This window comes from Pseudophryne corroboree, chromosome 1, assembly GCF_028390025.1.
Source record: "Pseudophryne corroboree isolate aPseCor3 chromosome 1, aPseCor3.hap2, whole genome shotgun sequence".
NCBI classification, from domain to species: Eukaryota; Metazoa; Chordata; class Amphibia; order Anura; family Myobatrachidae; genus Pseudophryne; species Pseudophryne corroboree.
In genome coordinates this window covers 780,885,555-780,909,795 of record NC_086444.1, presented here as the reverse complement: position 1 = coordinate 780,909,795, position 24,241 = coordinate 780,885,555, and the positions used below count along the sequence as shown (strand labels likewise).

The 24,241-nt window shown below is 45.9% G+C and overlaps 1 protein-coding gene across 2 annotated transcripts in view; it reads left to right on the top strand.

The window, feature by feature from the left end:
* Nucleotides 1–24,241, top strand: part of LOC134910195 (alcohol dehydrogenase 1-like) — a 177,551-nt gene that overhangs the window by 5,315 nt on the left and 147,995 nt on the right. Inside the window, exon 1 of one of the 2 annotated variants that reach the window (XM_063917962.1) lies at nt 3,103–3,140. The exons of the other annotated variant lie outside the window; for it this stretch is intronic. Coding sequence (XP_063774032.1) covers nt 3,123–3,140 — 18 coding nt within the window. The 5' untranslated portion in view covers nt 3,103–3,122. Of the gene's footprint in view, nt 1–3,102; nt 3,141–24,241 lie in introns of those variants that run through there. 2 annotated transcript variants of the gene reach the window in all.

Below are 24,241 nucleotides of genomic sequence, written 5' to 3'. Positions count from 1 at the left end.
ATTACTGTGAGGATGTTGATGATGAGGTATTAATAGCATTATAATCTTGTACAATAAATTTCATGTCTGTGCCTCAAATTACGTAACATGGAGGAGGTGCCTAGATGGGTAACGTTCCTACCGCTACTAAATTTGGCCTCACGAATGGAGCAGATGCTTTTTTAAACATGATCAGGATTGGAGTAAAAATAATCCCATACCCAAGAGGTGGCTTTTTTGGTTTTATGCCCAGGTATAGCAATGGCTTACTTTTTATCATGGTCAACAACTGCGGCCACTGTTTGCTGAGTTGCACAAACAAGATCATCATCAACATCCTCACTTTCAGACTTCCTCCATTTCAAACTTATGCTCTCATTCTTCAGTGCTGCCCTTTCTCTTGCTAAACAGTCATATTTCAAGAACCTCATCTCCTCCCAGTCTTCCAACCCCCGGCGCCTCTTTGCCACTCTCAACTCACTCCTCTGCCCACCTCCACCTCGTCTCCCTTCCTCACTCTCTGCTCTTGACTTTGCCACTTACTTCACATCCAAAATTGACTCCATACGTCAGGACATCACATCACACCAGACCATCAGTAACCAGCCTTCTCCCATCCCTTACCAACCCTCCCCATCCCTCGCACCAACTCTGACATCTTTCTCCCATGCATCTGGAGAGGAAGTCATGGCCCTCATTCGTTCCTGTCTCCTCACCACCTCCCCACTTGACCCTATTCCCTCCCGCCTCCTCCGCTACCTCTCTCCTGCTTGTTCCCATCTTTCCCACTTTCTCAATCTCTCCCTCTCATCAGGCACTGTCCCCTCTGCCTTCAAGCATGCACTCATCGCTCATATTCTTAAAAACCTACCCTTGATCCAAACACTCTCTCCAACTACCGACCCATCTCTCTCCTCCCTTTTGCCTCCAACCTCCTTGAGCGTATTGTTTACAACCGCCTTACTTCCTTTCTTTCCTCACACTCACTGCTTGACCCATTCCAGTCTGGCTTCCGTCCTCTCCACTCCACTAAAACTGCCCTTACAAAGGTATGCAATGACCTCCATGCTGCTAAATCTAAGGGACACTACTCTCTACTTATTCTACTGGATCTCTCTGCTGCTTTTGACACTGTGGACCATCCTCTCCTACTGCAAATCCTTCACTCCATTGGTCTGCGTGACACTGCCCTCTCTTGGCTGTCTTCCTACCTTTCTGTCCGTTCATTCTCTGTCTCCTCTCATGACTCCACCTCCCCCTCACTTCCACTAACTGTAGGGGTACCTCAAGGTTCTGTCCTTGGTCCTCTTCTCTTCTCTCTCTATACGTACTCACTAGGTAAGCTCATTAGTTCTTTTGGTTTCCAATATCATCTCTATGCTGATGACACTCAAATCTATCTTTCCTCTCCAGACCTCTCCCCTGCTCTCCTCACTCGTATCTCCAACTGTCCCTCTGCTACCTCTTCCAGGATGTCCCAGCGCTTTCTTAAACTTAACATGTCTAAGACCGAGCTGATCATCTTCCCTCCCTCCCGCATAACCTCACCTCCTACAATCTCATTATCTATTGATGGCACTACTATCTCCTCTAGCCCCCAAGTGCGCTGTCTTGGAGTAATCCTTGACTCCTCCCTCTCCTTCAAACCACACATTCAGCACCTCTCACAAACCTGCCGTTTTCATCTAAAAAATATTTCCAGGATCAGACCCTTTCTGACCCAGGATGCTACTAAGACTCATATCCACTCACTGGTCATCTCCAGACTGGACTACTGTAATCTCTTCTTGACTGGCATTCCTGACAAATACCTCTCTCCACTCCAATCTATCCTCAATTCTGCTGACCGGCTCATTTTCCTCACCAAACAAACTACGTCCACCTCTCCTCTCTTACTAGACCTTCACTGGCTCCCCTTCCCTATAAGAATCCATTTCAAGATTCTCACACTTGCTTACAAAGCCCTCACTCACTCCTCTCCCCATCTATATCTCTGACCTTATCTCCCTTTACACTCCCACCCGTCCTCTTCGCTCTGCTAATGCACGCCGACTCTCCTGCCTACGGATTACTTCCTCCCACTCCTACCTCCAAGATTTTTCACGTGCTGCACCACTTCTCTGGAATTCCCTACCTCTCCCCCTCAGACTCTCCACCTCTCTACAAAACTTCAAACGGGATCTCAAGACCCACTTCTTCACCAAACCCAGCCAAATATCATCCTCAACCTCTGTTCCACGCTCTCTATGTACCCCATCTGTCTCACCCCTGACTGTCTACCACTCCCCTTTAGAATGTAAGCTCTCACGAGCAAGGCCCTCTTCCCTCATGTGCTTATCCTTTTCTTACTTTAATAATATTCAACTGCACCAAATCCAGCAGTCTTCTGCCACCTGATACTTATTCCAGTGTCATCTACTGATGTAGCTATGTTTATTTACCCTGTACTTGTCCTATATTGTCGTCAACTGTAAGTTGCTGTTTTCCTGCTTGATTATTTATGTACTCTGTAATTGGGAGCTGCGGAACCCTTGTGGCGCCATATAAATAAAGGATAATAATAATAATAATAATAATAGTACACACATATCCCCCTAATCCTTTCCCACTTCCACACACAAATCCTCAATTTGTATTAGGTCCTCATCAGATTCATCATCGCCATCTTTACTTGTACTGCTCCCTACATGTTCAGATGGTTCAGAAATGGTGGAAGGAGGTGAAAGAGGCTTCTCTATGAGGACAACCTCTATGTCAACTGTCATGGACACTCCTCAACCTTCCTCAAGAATCTCTGATGGTTACTGCCTCTGCATCTTTCATTTTGATTTTTTTTCTTTACCACTCTAAAATTAAATGATTTTACATACCCTGACCTTATCCCTCTATGCCTCTGGACATCTGACTTAGCAGATGATGTTGACAGACTTGCATTGTCAATGTCATGACTAGAGGCAGCAGTTTCAGCACTAGTATTAGCCTCGGGAGGTATCACCCATTTTACACAAAGCTGACATTACAGTTCCAGCATGTTGTTTGCCAATGGGATGTACTAGGCTTGTTGCCATGTAGTAGGGTTGATATAGGCTACTGGGAGGATTGTGTAGTGAAGTTTACTAGCAGGATTGAAGAAAGACGTGCAGATGTCTACCGCTGGGAAAGTAAGTAGAAAACAGAAAGTTCTTTTGTAATTTGTTGCTTTACATTTTATTATAATTGATTAGTTTTATAAATAAATATATATATATATATATAATTATCAAGCATCAGATTAGTATCATAATTATGTATTAACATGAGTATTGCATTTTAATTAATTTAATTAAGTCATTTACAAGGCAAAACCATGCTTTGTAAATGACTGCTGCTTTAAAAAATGTTCAAGTTCAAACGGAATCCCGCACCTACATCAAACTCGGACGGCAATATGGGGGATAATTCAGATCTGATCGGTGGGCTGCTAATTTTGCGGCCCCGCAATCTGATAGTCCCGCTTTTGGGACCCCCACAAAATTTATTGTTCCATCTATTATTTTATTTTCACTATATTTCAGTGTTCTGTGCTTAACCTCTGCTATGTGATATCATAATCAACAGTTGGGAGGGATTCAAATTAAATATTTGCAATGGTTACTGAAAGTTCCATTTATATTCTTAATACAAGTGAAATATAATTAATGTAATGTGAATACAAGGTAACAAGCACATACTGTATTTATTATTTTTCCCATTGTAAGTTCACAATTATTAAATATATTAATTTGTATTTACTGTCACTCGAATGATAGAACTACAGTTTTTGACCTACTGTAAATGCTTTACACTCTTTTAATGAATTTAAGGAATCTTTAACAGGACTTTAATACCTTTATGGTCTTCATTTTTAACATACTGTAAGTTAAGTATTTTCCCAGTTACTCTGTTTTAGGCAGCATAAGAAGATGCAATGATATGCAAATACAAGGTCAAGAAGGTCAAAAATTGAATTAACAGTTAAATCTGCCCTTAAAGCTCATAAGAGTCTTCTACTATCTCATTTAATTTAATACGACCTCCTTACTGCAACCTAGGGTGAACCTATTCCTTTAATACAAATACAGTACTGTATGTGTAAATAATGCAAAATACAGCTTATGTTACAGTATAACAAGCCTTTGATCTGCTAAGAAGCTATAATATTATAAGCAGTGGCGTAATTTCTGCCCCTGCAGACCCCACCAAGGTGTGGGGGCAACGCCACTCTGGAGTACAGTATGTATTTGTGTGACTCGGAGGGCACAGCGTGCACCTCTCCTGTGTCCCTACTGGGTCTCTGGCGGCGGCATGTCTGTCAAACGAAGTGCCGGTTCATGAGCCAATCAGAGCTCACAGACCGGCAACAAATCAGGAGCTGCAGCTGATGGTCTGCGAGCTCTGATTGGCTCACGAACCGGCACTTCATTAAACAGACACAGGACGGACACAGCCAGGAGAGGTGCACGCTGTGCCCTCCCGCCTCCGTCTCCTTGCCAGACTCACAGCAGCGGCGAAGGGTGTGTACCTGGCATTGGGGGGCATATTTGGCACTGGGGGCATATGTATAACTGGCACTGGGGGGGCATATGTTTCTTGCACTTTGGGGGTATATTTTTATCTGGCACTGTGGGGTAATATCTGGCACTGGGGGCATATGGGGCGCTGGGGGTATATGTGTTTCTGGCACTATGGGGGTATATTTTTATCTGGCACTGTGGGGGAATAGCTGGCACTGGGGGCATATGTGGCACTGGGAGCAAAGCCCTAGCAACAAGCATTACCCTCTGGTAGCAAGCACAACACCCAGCTCATAAAATCCCTGGCAACAGGCATTACCCCCTAGCAACGATCATGACACCCAGTGCATGAAATCCCTGGCAACAAGCATTACCCCCTAAAAACGAGCATGACACTCAGTGCATGAAACCCCTGGCAATGAATATTAACCCCCGGCAATGAGCTTGACACCCAGCACATGATACCCCTGGCAACAAGTATAACATCTAGTACATGAAACCCCTGGCAACGTGCATGACACCCTGAGCATGAAAACCCCTGGCATCGTGCATGGAACCAAGAGCATGATACCCCTTGCAATGAGCAGGTAATTTAAAAGTAATTAGAAGCCTTACTGTAGGGCTTAATGTGTAATGGGGATTGCAGTGTGTGTCATAATGTGTCACAGGTATTACAGTGTGTGGTATACTATATCACGGGCATTGTGGTATAATGTCTCAGGGACATTGCAGTGTGTGGCATAATGTATAACGGGCATTGCGGTATGTGGCATAAGGTACTACAGGCATTGCAGTATGTGTAACAGGCATTACGGTGTGTGGTATACTATATCACAGGCATTGTGGTATAATGTCTCAGGGGTATTGCAGTGTGCGGCATAATGTATAACGGGCATTGTGGTGTGTGTCATAATGTGTCACAGGCATGACGGTGTGTGGTGTACTGTATCACAGGCATTGTATGTGCTCTAATGTCTCAGGGGCATTGCAGTGTGTAGCATAATGTATAACGGGCATTGCGATGCATGGCATAATGTGTCACAGGCATTACGGTGTGTGGCATAATGTGTCAGGGGCATTACGGTGTGTGGCATATTGTGTAATGGACATTATTGTGTGTGGCATAATGTCTAAGGGCCATTGCAGTATGTGGCATAATGTATACTGGGCATAACTATACGGAGGAAAAATTGCAAATAATGTAAGGGGTATGAATCAGGATTATTCTTTTTCCTGATTCATCAGTTTTCTAATAGCAATTGTGTGTGTGTGTGTGTGTGTGTGTGTGTGTGTGTGGTGGGGGGTGGGGGCACCAGAGACTGTTTTGGCTTGGGGGAGGGGGGATTTCTAGTTACGCCACTGATGTTAAGTACCATATTTAGTACTGTTGAACTTCAAGCTTTGTCATTGACGAGTGTAAAGGTTAATGTAATTGTTTAATTATAGGAATGTGCTGTACTTATTGCAATGCCCTTTGAAACCATTAAGGTACTATAAAACGCCATCTGTTCTAAAATACAGTATTGAATCTTTGGCTGATCTCCAAAGATCGTCCAAAGAAGAATATGCACAGTTTTAAAATAATTTTGGAGAGTGGTCTGGCCAGCCAAGTTGATGTTTGTCACTTTCTAACGCATTGTGTGCTACCAACCCGTTGAGTGTCTCTACTTTTTAGTGGAGTGGACCACCCAGTGTGATTCCAGAACTCAACGATATGCCTGCCTACTGACTGCTATACTTTCCTCTAGAGAGCCCTAGCTGCTGAGGCTGCCCAAGTCACATCAATCTCCCTGGCAGCTATGCAGCTTCTTCCATGCTGGGTCCACCTGAAGCTTAAGTGGCTCTTTGCCACTTCAGAGAATCCCCTCTATTGAATGACAAACTGTAGCCATCAAACCTTAATGGTCCTCTCCTCTGTGGCTCTACTATTGCTTCCAAGAGGTCCCTCTACAGTTTCAGCTCTCCGCATCATACATATCCTTAAATCTCCTTGTGACCTGATTCTCTCACCAGTTGAAACCTCCTCTTATTATTTTGATGTAACCTCAGCCACCTTCTCACTTGATTCAGTCAAGGTGATTGGGCTTCTATAACAAGACACCTTGATATATATATATATATCTTCATATTTTTCTTCATAATTTCATTTGATTTTTGTTTACTGTTGTATTAGTTCTCCTCTTGCCAGTTCATAACTTGTCCTAGTTTATTTTCCACAGTTTGTTCTTTGCCATAGTTTGTTATTTTCCTTAGGGTTTTTTTTTCATTAGCACATCATGTCGTCTGGGTCTCTGGACCTACGAGGTCTGTCTACTTCTTATACGATACTGTTTTTGGTCTCCTGCCTAGGACTTGATATTTCTCCACTGTAACCCCTAATAGATTTGCTAAATTTGAGGATAGTTTATTGCTCTTCAATTTCTTAGAGTATTTCCTACACTTTTTTTGTATGCTACTCTGTGTTGTTTCTAGAGATGGGCGCATGGCTATTTTTCGTGTTATTTTTCGTGTTTTTTTTTTGTGTGTTTTGGATTGTTTTTGCCAAAACCACACTTGTGTGTTTTGGTTTTGGTTCTGTTTAAAAAAAAAACATAAAAACTGCTAAAATCACAGAATGTGGTCCTGTTTTTGTTCCTACAGTATTATTAACCTCAATAACATTCATTTCCACTAATTTCCAGTCTATTTTGAACACCTCACAGCTCACAGTATTGGTTTTATCCAGTTTAGGCCAAAAGTTTGCACGAGGTAGCTGGGTGACTAAGCTAAGATTCAGAAGTGGGTGGCACAAACACCTGGTACATCTAAGAGTGGCACTGCAGTGGCAGACAGGATGGCAGTTTTAGAAACTATGCCCCAAATATGCTCCAAACAGCACATTATGCAAAGAAATAAGGGGCAAGATGGAATTATCCTTGGGCCCTCCCGGGCCCTCCCACCCACCATTATGTTGTATATATTAAACAGGACATGCACAGTTTAACAAACTAATCATTTCAGTGACAGGGACCGTCACTTGTGGCTGAAATTATCAGTTTGTTTGGGCCCCCACAAAAAAAATATTTTAGAAAGATTTCCTCTGTTAAGAATTACTGTGAGGATGTTGATGATGAGGTATTAATAGCATTATAATCTTGTACAATAAATTTAATGTCTGTGCCGCAAATTACGTAACATGGAGGAGGTGCCTAGATGGGTAACGTTCCTACCGCTACTAAATTTGGCCTCACAAATGGAGCAGATGCTTTTTTAAACATGATCAGGATTGGAGTAAAAATAATCCCACACCCAAGAGGTGGCTTTTTTGGTCTTATGCCCAGGTATTGCAATGGCTTACTTTTTATCATGGTCAACAACTGCTGCCACTGTTGGCTGAGATACACAAACAAGATCATCATCAACATCCTCACTTTCAGATTTCCTCCATTTCAAACTTATGCTCTCATCCTTCAGTGCTGCCCTTTCTCTTGCTAAACAGTCATATTTCAAGAACCTCATCTCCTCCCAGTCTTCCAACCCCCGGCGCCTCTTTGCCACTCTCAACTCACTCCTCTGCCCACCTCCACCTCGTCTCCCTTCCTCACTCTCTGCTCTTGACTTTGCCACTTACTTCACATCCAAAATTGACTCCATACGTCAGGACATCACATCACACCAGACCATCAGTAACCAGCCTTCTCCCATCCCTTACCAACCCTCATCATCCCTCGCATCAACTCTGACATCTTTTTCCAATGCATCTGGAGAGGAAGTCATGGCCCTCATTCGTTCCTGTCTCCTCACCACCTCCCCACTTGACCCTATTCCCTCCCGCCTCCTCCGCTACCTCTCTCCTGCTTGTTCCCATCTTTCCTACTTTCTCAATCTCTCCCTCCCATCAGGCACTGTCCCCTCTGCCTTCAAGCATGCACTCATCGCTCCTATTCTTAAAAAACCTATCCTTGATCCAAAAAATCTCTCCAACTACCGACCCATCTCTCTCCTCCCTTTTGCCTCCAACCTCCTTGAGCGTATTGTCTACAATCGCCTTACTTCCTTTCTTTCCTCACACTCACTGCTTGACCCATTCCAGTCTGGCTTCCATCCTCTCCACTCCACTGAAACTGTCCTTACAAAAGTATGCAATGACCTCCATGCTGCTAAATCTAAGGGACACTACTCTCTACTTATTCTACTGGATCTCTCTGCTGCTTTTGACACTGTGGACCATCCTCTCCTACTGCAAATCCTTCACTTCATTGGTCTGCATGACACTGCCCTCTCTTGGCTGTGGCCCTCATTCTGAGTTGATCGCAGCAGCAAGAAAGTTAGCAATTGGGCAAAACCATGTGCACTGCAGGAGGGGTAGATATAACATGTGTAGAGAGAGTTAGATTTGGGTGGGGTGTGTTCAATCTGCAATCTAATTTGCAGTGTAAAAATAAAGCAGCCAGTATTTACCCTGCACAGAAACAAAATAACCCACCCAAATCTAACTCTCTCTGCACATGATATATCTGCTTCCCCTGCAGTGCACATGGTTTTGCCCAATTGCTAACTTTCTTGCTGCTGCGATCAACTCAGAATGAGGGCCTGTCTTCCTACCTTTCTGTCCGTTCATTCTCTGTCTCCTCTCATGACTCCACCTCCCCCTCACTTCCACTAACTGTAGGGGTACTTCAAGGTACTGTCCTTGGTCCTCTTCTCTTCTCTCTCTATACGTACTCACTAGGTAAGCTCATTAGTTCTTTTGGTTTCCAATATCATCTCTATGCTGATGACACTCAAATCTATCTTTCCTCTCCAGACCTCTCCCCTGCTCTCCTCACTCGTATCTCCAACTGTCCCTCTGCTACCTCTTCCAGGATGTCCCAGCGCTTTCTTAAACTTAACATGTCTAAGACCGAGCTGATCATCTTCCCTCCCTCCCGCATAACCTCATCTCCTACAATCTCATTATCTATTGATGGCACTACTATCTCCTCTAGCCCCCAAGTGCGCTGTCTTGGAGTAATCCTTGACTCCTCCCTCTCCTTCAAACCACACATTCAGCACCTCTCACAAACCTGCCGTTTTCATCTAAAAAATATTTCCAGGATCAGACCCTTTCTGACCCAGGATGCTACTAAGACTCTTACTCTTATCCACTCACTGGTCATCTCCAGACTGGACTACTGTAATCTCCTCTTGACTGGCATTCCTGACAAATACCTCTCTCCACTCCAATCCATCCTCAATTCTGCTGACCGGCTCATTTTCCTCACCAAACGAACTACGTCCACCTCTCCTCTCTTACTAGACCTTCACTGGCTCCCCTTCCCTTTCAGAATCCACTTCAAGCTTCTCACACTTGCTTACAAAGCCCTCACCCACTCCTCTCCCATCTATATCTCTGACCTTATCTCCCTTTACACTCCCACCCGTCCTCTTCGCTCTGCTAATGCACGCCGACTCTCCTGCCTACGGATTACTTCCTCCCACTCCTACCTCCAAGATTTTTCACGTGCTGCACCACTTCTCTGGAATTCCCTACCTCTCCCCCTCAGACTCTCCACCTCTCTACAAAACTTCAACGGGCTCTCAAGACCCACTTCTTCACCAAACCCAGCCAAATCTCATCCTCAACCTCTGTTCCACGCTCTCTATGTACCCCATCTGTCTCACCCCTGTCTGTCTACCCCTCCCCTTTAGAATGTAAGCTCTCACGAGCAGGGCCCTCTTCCCTCATGTGCTTATCCTTTTCTTACTTTAATAATATTCAACTGCACCAAATCCAGCAGTCTTCTGCCACCTGATACTTATTCCAGTGTCATCTGCTGATGTAGCTATGTTTATTTACCCTGTACTTGTCCTATATTGTCGTCAACTGTAAATTGCTGTTTTCCTGCTTGATTATTTATGTACTCTGTAATTGGGAGCTGCGGAACCCTTGTGGCGCCATATAAATAAAGGATAATAATAATAATAATAATAATAATAATAATAATAGTACACACATATCCCCCTCATCCTTTCCCACTTCCACACACAAATCCTCAATTTGTATTAGGTCCTCATCAGATTCATCATCGCCATCTTTACTTGTACTGCTCCCTACATGTTCAGATGGTTCAGAAATGGTGGAAGGAGGTAAAAGAGGCTTCTCTATGAGGACAACCTCTATGTCAACTGTCATGGACACTCCTCAACCTTCCTCAAGAATCTCTGATGGTTACTGCCTCTTCATCTTTCCTTTTGATTTTTTTTTTTTACCACTCTAAAATTAAATGATTTTACATGCCCTGACCTTATCCCTCTATGCCCCTGGACATCTGACTTAGCAGATGATGTTGACAGACTTGCATTGTCAATTTCATGACTAGAGGCAGCAGTTTCAGCACTAGTATAAGCCTCGGGTGGTATTCATGTGACCGGCGGTCGGGAGACCGACAGTCACATGACCTCCTCCAGCATCCCGACCCCTCACTATCCCGATGGTCGGCATGCCGACCAACAGGGACTATTTCCACTCGTGGGTGTCCACGACATCCATAGAGTGGGAATAGAACCGTTGTGACCGTAGGTTGCCACCGAGCCCACAAGGGGCTTGCTGCACTCGCCCCTCCCCGCTGGGATCCCGGCGTTGGTATGCTGCCGTGATCCCGGCGTCGGTAAGCTGATCGGCGGTCTCCTGACCGCTGGTCAGCCATACTACACCCATTAGCCTCTATTTCTATTAACACAAAGTGGGGTTGACACACATTGTGCATCGCACAACTAGTCAGAAATATATATAATAAATAATTACACACTGCGGTTGGTTTCACTGACAGCTTTACACAAATGAGTCAGAAAGGTATATAATAATAATTACATACTGCAGTTGACTTCACAGACAGCGTTGTACAAATGAGTCACAAATGTATACGTTATGAGTAGAAAATACTATACTGCAGTCTGATCGGCAGTGTCACAGTATAGTATACTGGTGTAAAGCACAAAATATGTATAATTATTAGTGATGTGCACCGGACATTTTTCGGGTTTTGTGTTTTGGTTTTGGGTTCGGTTCCGCGGCCGTGTTTTGGATTCGGATGCGTTTTGGCAAAACCTCACCGAAAATTTTTTGTCGGATTCGGGTGTGTTTTGGATTCGGGTGTTTTTTTCAAAAAACCCTAAAAAACTGCTTAAATCATAGAATTTGGGGGTTATTTTGATCCCAAAGTATTATTAACCTCAATAACCATAATTTCCACTCATTTTCAGTCTATTCTGAACACCTCACACCTCACAATATTATTTTTAGTCCTAAAATTTGCACCGAGGTAGCTGTGTGACTAAGCTAAGCGACCCAAGTGGCCAACACAAACACCTGGCCTATCTAGGAGTGGCACTGCAGTGTCAGACAGGATGGCACTTGAAAAAAATACTCCCCAAACAGCACATGACGCAAAGAAAAAAAGAGGCGCAATGAGGTAGCTGTGTGACTAAGATAAGCGACCCAAGTGGCCGACACAAACACGTGGCCCATCTAGGAGTGGCACTGCAGTGTCACGCAGGATGGCCCTTCAAAAAAATACTCCCCAAACAGCACATGACGCAAAGAAAAAAAGAGGCGCAATGAGGTAGCTGTGTGACTAAGCTAAGCGACCCAAGTGGCCGACACAAACACCTGGCCCATCTAGGAGTGGCACTGCAGTGTCACGCAGGATGGCCCTTCAAAAAAATACTCCCCAAACAGCACATGATGCAAAGAAAAAAAGAGGCGCAATGAGGTAGCTGTGTGACTAAGATAAGCGACCCAAGTGGCCGACACAAACACCTGGCCCATCTAGGAGTGGCACTGCAGTGTCACGCAGGATGGCCCTTCAAAAAAATACTCCCCAAACAGCACATGACGCAAAGAAAAAAAGAGGCGCAATGAGGTAGCTGTGTGACTAAGATAAGCGACCCAAGTGGCCGACACAAACACCTGGCCCATCTAGGAGTGGCACTGCAGTGTCACGCAGGATGGCCCTTCAAAAAAATAGTCCCCAAACAGCACATGACGCAAAGAAAAATGAAAGAAAAAAGAGGTGCAAGATGGAATTGTCCTTGGGCCCTCCCACCCACCCTTATGTTGTATAAACAGGACATGCACACTTTAACGAACCCATCATTTCAGCGACAGGGTCTGCCACACGACTGTGACTGAAATGACTGGTTGGTTTGGGCCCCCACCAAAAAAGAAGCAATCAATCTCTCCTTGCACAAACTGGCTCTACAGAGGCAAGATGTCCACCTCATCATCATCGTCCGATTCATCACCCCTTTCACTGTGTACATCCCCCTCATCACAGATTATTAATTCGTCCCCACTGGAATCCACCATCTACTTTCTGGAGGCAATTGCTGCTGGTGAATGTCTCCACGGAGGAATTGATTATAATTCATTTTAATGAACATCATCTTCTCCACATTTTCTGGAAGTAACCTCGTACGCCGATTGCTGACAAGGTGAGCGGCGGCACTGAACACTCTTTCGGAGTACACACTTGAGGGAGGGCAACTTAGGTAGAATAAAGCCAGTTTCTGCAAGGGCCTCCAAATTGCCTCTTTTTCCTGCCAGTATACGTACGGACTGTCTGACGTGCCTACTTGGATGCGGTCACTCATATAATCCTCCACCATTCTTTCAATGGTGAGAGAATCATATGCAGTGACAGTAGACGACATGTCAGTAATCGTTGGCAGGTCCTTCAGTCCGGACCAGATGTCAGCACTCGCTCCAGACTGCCCTGCATCACCGCCAGCGGGTGGGCTCGGAATTCGTAGCCTTTTTCTCGCACCCCCAGTTGCGGGAGAATGTGAAGGAGGAGATGTTGACGGGTCACGTTCCGCTTGACTTGACAATTTTCTCACCAGCAGGTCTTTGAACCTCTGCAGACTTGTGTCTGCCGGAAAGAGAGATACAACATAGTTTTTGAATCTAGGATCGAGCACGGTGGTCAAAATCTAATGCTCTGATTTCAACAGATTGACCACCCGTGAATCCTGGTTAAGCGAATGAAGGGCTCCATCCACAAGTCCCACATGCCTAACGGAATCGCTCTGTTTTAGCTCCTCCTTCAATATCTCCAGCTTCTTCTGCAAAAGCCTGATGAGGGGAATGACCTGACTCAGGCTGGCAGTGTCTGAACTGACTTCACGTGTGGCAAGTTCAAAAGGTTGCAGAACCTTGCACAACGTTGAAATCATTCTCCACTGCGCTTGAGTCAGGTGCATTCCACCTCCTTTGCCTATATCATGGCCATATGTATAGGCTTGAATTACCTTTTGCTGCTCCTCCATCCTCTGAAGCATATAGAGGGTTGAATTCCACCTCGTTAACACCTCTTGCTTCAGATGATGGCAGGGCAGGTTCAGGTGTTATTGGTGGTGCTCCAGTCTTCTGTACGCGGTGCCTGTACGCCCGAAAGTGGCCCGCAATTCTTCTGGCCACCGACAGCATCTCTTGCACGCCCCTGTCATTTTTAAAATAATTCTTCACCACCAAATTCAAGGTATGTGCAAAACATGGGACGTGCTGGAATTTGCCCAGATGTAATGCACGCACAATATTGCTGGGGTTGTCCGATGCCACAAATACCCAGGAGAGTCCAATTGGGGTAAGCCATTCTGCGATGATCTTCCTCAGTTGCCGTAAGAGGTTTTCAGCTGTGTGCGTATTCTGGAAAGCGGTAATACAAAGCGTAGCCTGCTTAGGAACGAGTTGGCGTTTGCGAGATGCTGCTACTGGTGCTGCCGCTGCTGTTCTTGCAGCGGGAGGCAATACATCTACCCAGTGGGCTGTCACAGTCATGTAGTCCCGAGTCTGCCCTGCTCCACTTGTCCACATGTCCGTGGTTAAGTGGACATTGGGTACAACTGCATTTTTTAGGACACTGGTGACTCTTTTTCTGAGGTCTGTGTACATTTTCGGTATCGCCTGCCTAGAAAAATGGAACCTAGATGGTATTTGGTACCGGGGACACAGTACCTCAATCAACTCTATAGTTGGCTCTGAAGTAACGATGGATACCGGAACCACGTTTCTCACCGCCCAGGCTGCCAAGGCCTCAGCTATCCGCTTTGCAGCAGGATGACTGCTGTGATATTTCATCTTCCTCGCAAAGGACTGTTGTACAGTCAATTGCTTACTGGAAGTAGTACAAGTGGTCTTCCGACTTCCCCTCTGGGATGATGATCGACTCCCAGCAGCAACAACAGCAGCGCCAGCAGCAGTAGGCGTTACACTCAAGGATGCATCGGAGGAATCCCAGGCAGGAGAGGACTCGTCAGACTTGCCAGTGACATGGCCTGCAGGACTATTGGCTTTCCTGGGTAAGGAGGAAATTGACACTGAGGGAGTTGGTGGTGTGGTTTGCGGGAGCTTGGTTACAAGAGGAAGGGATTTACTGGTCAGTGGACTGCTTCCGCTGTCGCCCAAAGTTTTTGAACTTGTCACTGACTTATGATGAATGCGCTGCAGGTGACGTATAAGGGAGGATGTTCCGAGGTGGTTAAAGTCCTTACCCCTACTTATTACAGCTTGACAAAGGCAACACACGGCTTGACACCTGTTGTCCGCATTTGTGTTGAAATAATTCCACACCGAAGAGCTGATTTTTTTTGTATTTTGACCAGGCATGTCGATGGCCATATTCCTCCCACGGACAACAGGTGTCTCCCGGGTGCCTGACTTAAACAAACCACCTCACCATCAGAAAACCTCCTTTTCAATTTCCTCCCCAGCGCCAGCAACACCCATATCCTCATCCTGGTGTACTTCAACACTGACATCTTCAATTTGACTATCAGGAACTGGACTGCGGATGCTCCTTCCAGCACTTGCAGGGGGCGTGCAAATGGTGGAAGGCGCAAGCTCTTCCCGTCCAGTGTTGGGAAGGTCAGGCATCGCAACCGACACAATTGGACTCTCCTTGAGGATTTGTGATTTCGAAGAACGCACAGTTCTTTGCTGTGCTTTTGCCAGCTTAAGTCTTTTCTTTTTTCTAGCGAGAGGATGAGTGCTTCCATCCTCATGTGAAGCTGAACCACTAGCCATGAACATAGGCCAGGGCCTCAGCCGTTCCTTGCCACTCTGTGTCGTAAATGGCATATTGGCAAGTTTACGCTTCTCCTCAGACGCTTTTAATTTTGATTTTTGGGTAATTTTACTGATCTTTTGTGTTTTGGATTTTACATGCTCTGTACTATGACATTGGGCATCGGCCTTGGCAGACGACGTTGATGGCGTTTCATCGTCTCGGCCATGACTAGTGGCAGCAGCTTCAGCACGTGGTGGAAGTGGATCTTGATCTTTCCCTATTTTTTTAACCTCCACATTTTTGTTCTCCATATTTTAATGCGCACAACTAAAAGGCACCACAGGTATACAGTGTAGTTGGATGGATACTATAGTATACTTATGGACGACGAGTGACGACACAGAGGTAGGTACAGCAGTGGCCTACCGTACTGCTATATAAAGTATAATGGACCTGGTGTCAGACTAGGTTTTGTCTGTGTCCCCGGAGGGGGCGCTAGTGGGTCAGTGGAGGTAGAAGGGAGAAAGCGAGGAGGCTGGATTAAGTTTCTGCGCATGGGCGCAATGATATTTATTATACAGAAAGTTCACAACGGCAGCAGAAAATAAACAATAAGAAATGCAAATGTCAATAGTGCAGCGTGGAAGCTGAAAGTCTATGGCAACAGAAATATGGCAAATGGATGACTGGTAACTGATGAATGATAACTGGTAATAATAATAACTGATGAATGTACACTGATGAATAATAACTTGGCAGGAGATAATCTGGTATGGAAACCAGAGCAGTTTAAAACGTGGAGCCAGCAGAGATGGTAATAAATGGCAAACCTGGTAGCAGAGGCAGGAGACTGGCAATGTTCACAGTGCAGGTGATGAGGCACAGGCAGCAAGCAAGCTGCATCACAGGTGAGGAGATGGAATGCACCTGGAGCGAGTCTCTACTGCTAGGCTGAAGCACACTGAGTTGGTGATTAGTGTGAAGCCTGTAAACAGATGCAGGTAATGCTGAGGCTTGTAGTTCCACGGAGCTGTAGAGGATACCTGGAGCAGAAAGTCACAGGTAGGTAACCAGGAACACGGAGGTATAGGCAGGTAACCAGGAACACGGAGGAACAGGTAACCAGATCCAGACACATGGGTCGCAGGAGTGACACAAAGTTCAGGATGCCTGCAGACTGATCCTGCAGCTCCTGATATACCCCCTGATGTGCAGTCATTGGTGGGAGTGAGGAAAGTAGGTGCGGCCAAGCACCGGATTGGCCGCCGTGCTCTGACCGATGGAGACTGTCATGGCGGCGCCCATGCCGCGGCCCAGCGGGAACGCGGCGTGCTACACGCCCACTGTCACAGGAGTGCTCCCAGGATGACGTCTGATGGCAGAGGTGCGGATGACAGTGGAACGCAGGGACCCTGGACGGAGTCCGCACCGGCGGACAGATGCGACCGTGGTGAGTCGATTCCTGACAGTACCCCCCCCCCCCCTTTAAGGGTGGGCACTGAACACCCACGTGGCTTGGAAGGATGAGTGTTATGGAAGACACGGACCAACCTTGGAGCATGGACATCTGCGGAATTCACCCAACTTCTCTCCTCCGGACCATAACCGGACCAATCGATAAGATATTGTAGACGACCGTACCGGCAACGGGAATCCAGAATCTTCTCTATCTCGAACTCCACGCCCCGCTGAGTTCGAACTTTGGGGCCGACTGGAAGAGCTCTTTGGAAGCGATTCAGGACTAAAGGTCTGAGGAGAGAGACATGAAAGGCATTAGGTATTCGCAGAGAAGATGGTAACTTAAGCTTGTAGGCCACAGGGTTGATGACTCTTTCAACGGGAAAGGGACCAATGAAACGTGGTGCAAATTTCATCGACGGGTAGAAAGCCAAACCTTGTCCCCAGGTTTCAGGCTAGGAACTGCACGTCTTTTGCGGTCAGCAAAGTATTTATACCGGCTGGAGGCCTTCTTGAGAGAAGTGTGAATCTTCCTCCAGGTTAACGAGAACTGACTCAGGGCAGTAGAGGCAGCAGGAACATCCATGTGAGGGAGTTCTTGGAAGTCTGGAACACGAGGATGTTGCCCATATACAGCAAAGAACGGAGTTGTGTCAGTAGCTGTGTGATAGCGGAAATTGTGGGCAAATTCGGCCCACGGGAGCAGATCCAACCAGTTGTCCTGAGAAGATGAAACATAAAGTCTTAAAAATGTCTCCAATTCCTGATTTACCCTCTCTGTCTGCCCGTTCGTCTGAGGGTGGTAAGCTGACGAGAACTTCAGTTTAACTTGCATGGCAGAACAGAGAGCCCTCCAAAACCTCGCTACAAACTGAACACCTCGGTCGGATATTATTTCTGAGGGTAGACCATGTAGACGGAAAATCTCCCGTAGGAAGATTTGGGCGAGTTTTGGGGCAGAAGGGAGACCCTGGAGAGGAACAAAATGGGCCATCTTGGTAAATCTGTCCACCACAACCCAGATGGTATTATATCCTTGAGAAGGAGGAAGGTCGGAGATAAAGTCCATGGACAGGTGTGACCAGGGACGGCTGGGAACAGATAATGGTTGTAACTGACCTGCTGGAGACTGACAAGGAATCTTGTGCTGCGCACACTTAGGACAGGATGCCACGAAATCCTTGATGTCAGCTTTCATCTTTGGCCACCAGTATGTCTCAGAGAGGAACTTGAAAGTTTTCAGGATACCGGGATGTCCAGTGAACTTGGACTGATGGGCCCAAGACAGCAACTTGGGACGGAGTTCTGGAGAAACAAAAGTCTTACCAGGAGGAGGAGCCGGAGAAACTTGAGATACAGCGAATACCACTGGACTCAGGATGGAATGCGGAACTGAGTTAGACGTCTCCTCTTCGGACTCCATAGATCGGGATAAGGCGTCAGCTTTAATGTTCTGAGAACCTGGGCGGAAATGAAGCTTAAAATTAAAATGAGAGAAAAACATAGCCCACCGGGACTGGCGAGGATTAAGGCACTGGGCTGCCTTTAAATATAGCAGATTTTTATGATCCGTATAGATGTTGAACGGATATTTGGCCCCTTCCAGGAGATACCTCCATTCCTCGAGGGCCAGCTTAATCGCCAGTAGTTCTTGATCTCCAACGGCATAGTTAGCCTCTGCAGGGAGGAATTTACGAGAATAGAATCCACAGGGGTGGATCTTCCCATCAGTTCCCTTCTGGGAGAGAACCGCTCCGACTCCTACGGTAGAGGCATCCACCTCCAACTCGAATGGTTTGTTTACGTCTGGTTGAGACAGAACTGGAGCAGACATAAAGGCCAGCTTGATTTTTTGGAAGGCCGCTAACGCCTCTTCTGACCAGTTGGAATGATCTGCCCCTTTCCGAGTTAAGTTGGTAATAGGAGCGATGAGAGTTGAGAATCCTCGAATAAATTTCCTATAGTAATTGGCGAATCCCAGGAATCGCTGAATAGACTTGAGAGAATTTGGAATGGACCAATTGGCAATGGCTTCCAACTTTGTCGGGTCCATCTGGAGATCCGATCCGGAAATTATATACCCTAGGAAGGGTATAGAAGAAACTTCAAAGGTACACTTGGATAGTTTTCCGTAGAGCCGGTTCTCACGAAGACGTCGGAGGACTTCACGGACTTGTAGACGATGAGAGGAGAGATCTTGAGAGAAGATGAGGATATCATCCAGATAAACCACAAGGTATTTGTACAGAACGTCACGGAAGATTTCGTTCACGAAGTGCTGGAACACTGCTGGGGCATTACTCAACCCGAATGGCATTACCAGGTACTCGTAATGACCATCTCGAGTATTAAAAGCTGTCTTCCATTCATCACCACTCCGGATTCTAATGAGGTTGTAGGCACCGCGAAGATCTAACTTGGTGAAGATGCGGGCTCCCTTAACTCTGTCAAACAATTCGGTGATGAGTGGTAATGGATAGCTATTTTTGATGGTAATGTCATTGAGACCCCGGTAGTCGATACATGGACGTAATCCTCCATCCTTTTTCTTAACAAAGAAGAAGCCCGCACCAGCGGGTGAAGATGAGGGACGGATGAATCCTTTCTGTAAGTTCTCCCTGATGTAGTCGCTCATCGCTTCAGTTTCAGGAACGGACAACGGATAGGTACGCCCTCTAGGTGGTTTCTTGCCAGGAATGAGGTCAATGGGGCAATCCCACTCTCTATGGGGCGGCAAAACATCAGCGGCCTTTTCACTGAAGATGTCAGAGAAATCTTGGTAAGCCGCAGGGAGACTTGACTGGGTTTTGACTTCGGTAGACTTGATAGGACAAACTTGGGCTAAACAGGACTGGTGACAATGTGAACCCCAGGAAGTAAGTTGTAATGTAGACCAATCAATCTGTGGATTATGTAGCTGGAGCCAGGGCATACCTAGAACGATCTCTTGGGAGTGCAGGAACCCAACTCCCAACACCACTGGTACAGTTTGGTGAGAGATATTCCCCTTGGAGATTCGGCTACCATCCACAGCGGTAATGTAGACTGGGTATGAAAGTTCACAGACTGGCAAACGAAATTTATTTACCGCAGCTTGAGTGATGAAGTTTCCTGCGGCTCCACAGTCCACTAACGCAGATGCAGATTGAAGACCAGCCGAAGTTTCTAAAGTCACGGGAAGAATAAGGTCTTGATTTGAAGGAGCTTGACTAGAAGGTCCCAACTTGACTCCTCCTTTACAAGTCAGGATCTGGCGTTTCCCGAACGCACTGTACAAGAATTAATCTGGTGACCTGCAGCCGCACAATAAAGACACAGTCTCTCACGAAGTCTTCTTGACCTCTCCTCAGGATACGATACTGTTTTTGGTCTCCTGCCTAGGACTTGATATTTCTCCACTGTAACCCCTAATAGATTTGCTAAATTTGAGGATAGTTTATTGCTCTTCAATTTCTTAGAGTATTTCCTACACTTTTTTTGTATGCTACTCTGTGTTGTTTCTAGAGATGGGCGCATGGCTATTTTTCGTGTTATTTTTCGTGTTTTTTTTTTGTGTGTTTTGGATTGTTTTTGCCAAAACCACACTTGTGTGTTTTGGTTTTGGTTCTGTTTAAAAAAAAAACATAAAAACTGCTAAAATCACAGAATGTGGTCCTGTTTTTGTTCCTACAGTATTATTAACCTCAATAACATTCATTTCCACTAATTTCCAGTCTATTTTGAACACCTCACAGCTCACAGTATTGGTTTTATCCAGTTTAGGCCAAAAGTTTGCACGAGGTAGCTGGGTGACTAAGCTAAGATTCAGAAGTGGGTGGCACAAACACCTGGTACATCTAAGAGTGGCACTGCAGTGGCAGACAGGATGGCAGTTTTAGAAACTATGCCCCAAATATGCTCCAAACAGCACATTATGCAAAGAAATAAGGGGCAAGATGGAATTATCCTTGGGCCCTCCCGGGCCCTCCCACCCACCATTATGTTGTATATATTAAACAGGACATGCACAGTTTAACAAACTAATCATTTCAGTGACAGGGACCGTCACTTGTGGCTGAAATTATCAGTTTGTTTGGGCCCCCACAAAAAAAATATTTTAGAAAGATTTCCTCTGTTAAGAATTACTGTGAGGATGTTGATGATGAGGTATTAATAGCATTATAATCTTGTACAATAAATTTAATGTCTGTGCCGCAAATTACGTAACATGGAGGAGGTGCCTAGATGGGTAACGTTCCTACCGCTACTAAATTTGGCCTCACAAATGGAGCAGATGCTTTTTTAAACATGATCAGGATTGGAGTAAAAATAATCCCACACCCAAGAGGTGGCTTTTTTGGTCTTATGCCCAGGTATTGCAATGGCTTACTTTTTATCATGGTCAACAACTGCTGCCACTGTTGGCTGAGATACACAAACAAGATCATCATCAACATCCTCACTTTCAGATTTCCTCCATTTCAAACTTATGCTCTCATCCTTCAGTGCTGCCCTTTCTCTTGCTAAACAGTCATATTTCAAGAACCTCATCTCCTCCCAGTCTTCCAACCCCCGGCGCCTCTTTGCCACTCTCAACTCACTCCTCTGCCCACCTCCACCTCGTCTCCCTTCCTCACTCTCTGCTCTTGACTTTGCCACTTACTTCACATCCAAAATTGACTCCATACGTCAGGACATCACATCACACCAGACCATCAGTAACCAGCCTTCTCCCATCCCTTACCAACCCTCATCATCCCTCGCATCAACTCTGACATCTTTTTCCAATGCATCTGGAGAGGAAGTCATGGCCCTCATTCGTTCCTGTCTCCTCACCACCTCCCCACTTGACCCTATTCCCTCCCGCCTCCTCCGCTACCTCTCTCCTGCTTGTTCCCATCTTTCCTACTTTCTCAATCTCTCCCTCCCATCAGGCACTGTCCCCTCTGCCTTCAAGCATGCACTCATCGCTCCTATTCTTAAAAAACCTATCCTTGATCCAAAAAATCTCTCCAACTACCGACCCATCTCTCTCCTCCCTTTTGCCTCCAACCTCCTTGAGCGTATTGTCTACAATCGCCTTACTTCCTTTCTTTCCTCACACTCACTGCTTGACCCATTCCAGTCTGGCTTCCATCCTCTCCACTCCACTGAAACTGTCCTTACAAAAGTATGCAATGACCTCCATGCTGCTAAATCTAAGGGACACTACTCTCTACTTATTCTACTGGATCTCTCTGCTGCTTTTGACACTGTGGACCATCCTCTCCTACTGCAAATCCTTCACTTCATTGGTCTGCATGACACTGCCCTCTCTTGGCTGTCTTCCTACCTTTCTGTCCGTTCATTCTCTGTCTCCTCTCATGACTCCACCTCCCCCTCACTTCCACTAACTGTAGGGGTACTTCAAGGTACTGTCCTTGGTCCTCTTCTCTTCTCTCTCTATACGTACTCACTAGGTAAGCTCATTAGTTCTTTTGGTTTCCAATATCATCTCTATGCTGATGACACTCAAATCTATCTTTCCTCTCCAGACCTCTCCCCTGCTCTCCTCACTCGTATCTCCAACTGTCCCTCTGCTACCTCTTCCAGGATGTCCCAGCGCTTTCTTAAACTTAACATGTCTAAGACCGAGCTGATCATCTTCCCTCCCTCCCGCATAACCTCATCTCCTACAATCTCATTATCTATTGATGGCACTACTATCTCCTCTAGCCCCCAAGTGCGCTGTCTTGGAGTAATCCTTGACTCCTCCCTCTCCTTCAAACCACACATTCAGCACCTCTCACAAACCTGCCGTTTTCATCTAAAAAATATTTCCAGGATCAGACCCTTTCTGACCCAGGATGCTACTAAGACTCTTACTCTTATCCACTCACTGGTCATCTCCAGACTGGACTACTGTAATCTCCTCTTGACTGGCATTCCTGACAAATACCTCTCTCCACTCCAATCCATCCTCAATTCTGCTGACCGGCTCATTTTCCTCACCAAACGAACTACGTCCACCTCTCCTCTCTTACTAGACCTTCACTGGCTCCCCTTCCCTTTCAGAATCCACTTCAAGCTTCTCACACTTGCTTACAAAGCCCTCACCCACTCCTCTCCCATCTATATCTCTGACCTTATCTCCCTTTACACTCCCACCCGTCCTCTTCGCTCTGCTAATGCACGCCGACTCTCCTGCCTACGGATTACTTCCTCCCACTCCTACCTCCAAGATTTTTCACGTGCTGCACCACTTCTCTGGAATTCCCTACCTCTCCCCCTCAGACTCTCCACCTCTCTACAAAACTTCAACGGGCTCTCAAGACCCACTTCTTCACCAAACCCAGCCAAATCTCATCCTCAACCTCTGTTCCACGCTCTCTATGTACCCCATCTGTCTCACCCCTGTCTGTCTACCCCTCCCCTTTAGAATGTAAGCTCTCACGAGCAGGGCCCTCTTCCCTCATGTGCTTATCCTTTTCTTACTTTAATAATATTCAACTGCACCAAATCCAGCAGTCTTCTGCCACCTGATACTTATTCCAGTGTCATCTGCTGATGTAGCTATGTTTATTTACCCTGTACTTGTCCTATATTGTCGTCAACTGTAAATTGCTGTTTTCCTGCTTGATTATTTATGTACTCTGTAATTGGGAGCTGCGGAACCCTTGTGGCGCCATATAAATAAAGGATAATAATAATAATAATAATAATAATAATAATAGTACACACATATCCCCCTCATCCTTTCCCACTTCCACACACAAATCCTCAATTTGTATTAGGTCCTCATCAGATTCATCATCGCCATCTTTACTTGTACTGCTCCCTACATGTTCAGATGGTTCAGAAATGGTGGAAGGAGGTAAAAGAGGCTTCTCTATGAGGACAACCTCTATGTCAACTGTCATGGACACTCCTCAACCTTCCTCAAGAATCTCTGATGGTTACTGCCTCTTCATCTTTCCTTTTGATTTTTTTTTTTTACCTCTCTAAAATTAAATGATTTTACATGCCCTGACCTTATCCCTCTATGCCCCTGGACATCTGACTTAGCAGATGATGTTGACAGACTTGCATTGTCAATTTCATGACTAGAGGCAGCAGTTTCAGCACTAGTATAAGCCTCGGGTGGTATTCATGTGACCGGCGGTCGGGAGACCGACAGTCACATGACCTCCTCCAGCATCCCGACCCCTCACTATCCCGATGGTCGGCATGCCGACCAACAGGGACTATTTCCACTCGTGGGTGTCCACGACATCCATAGAGTGGGAA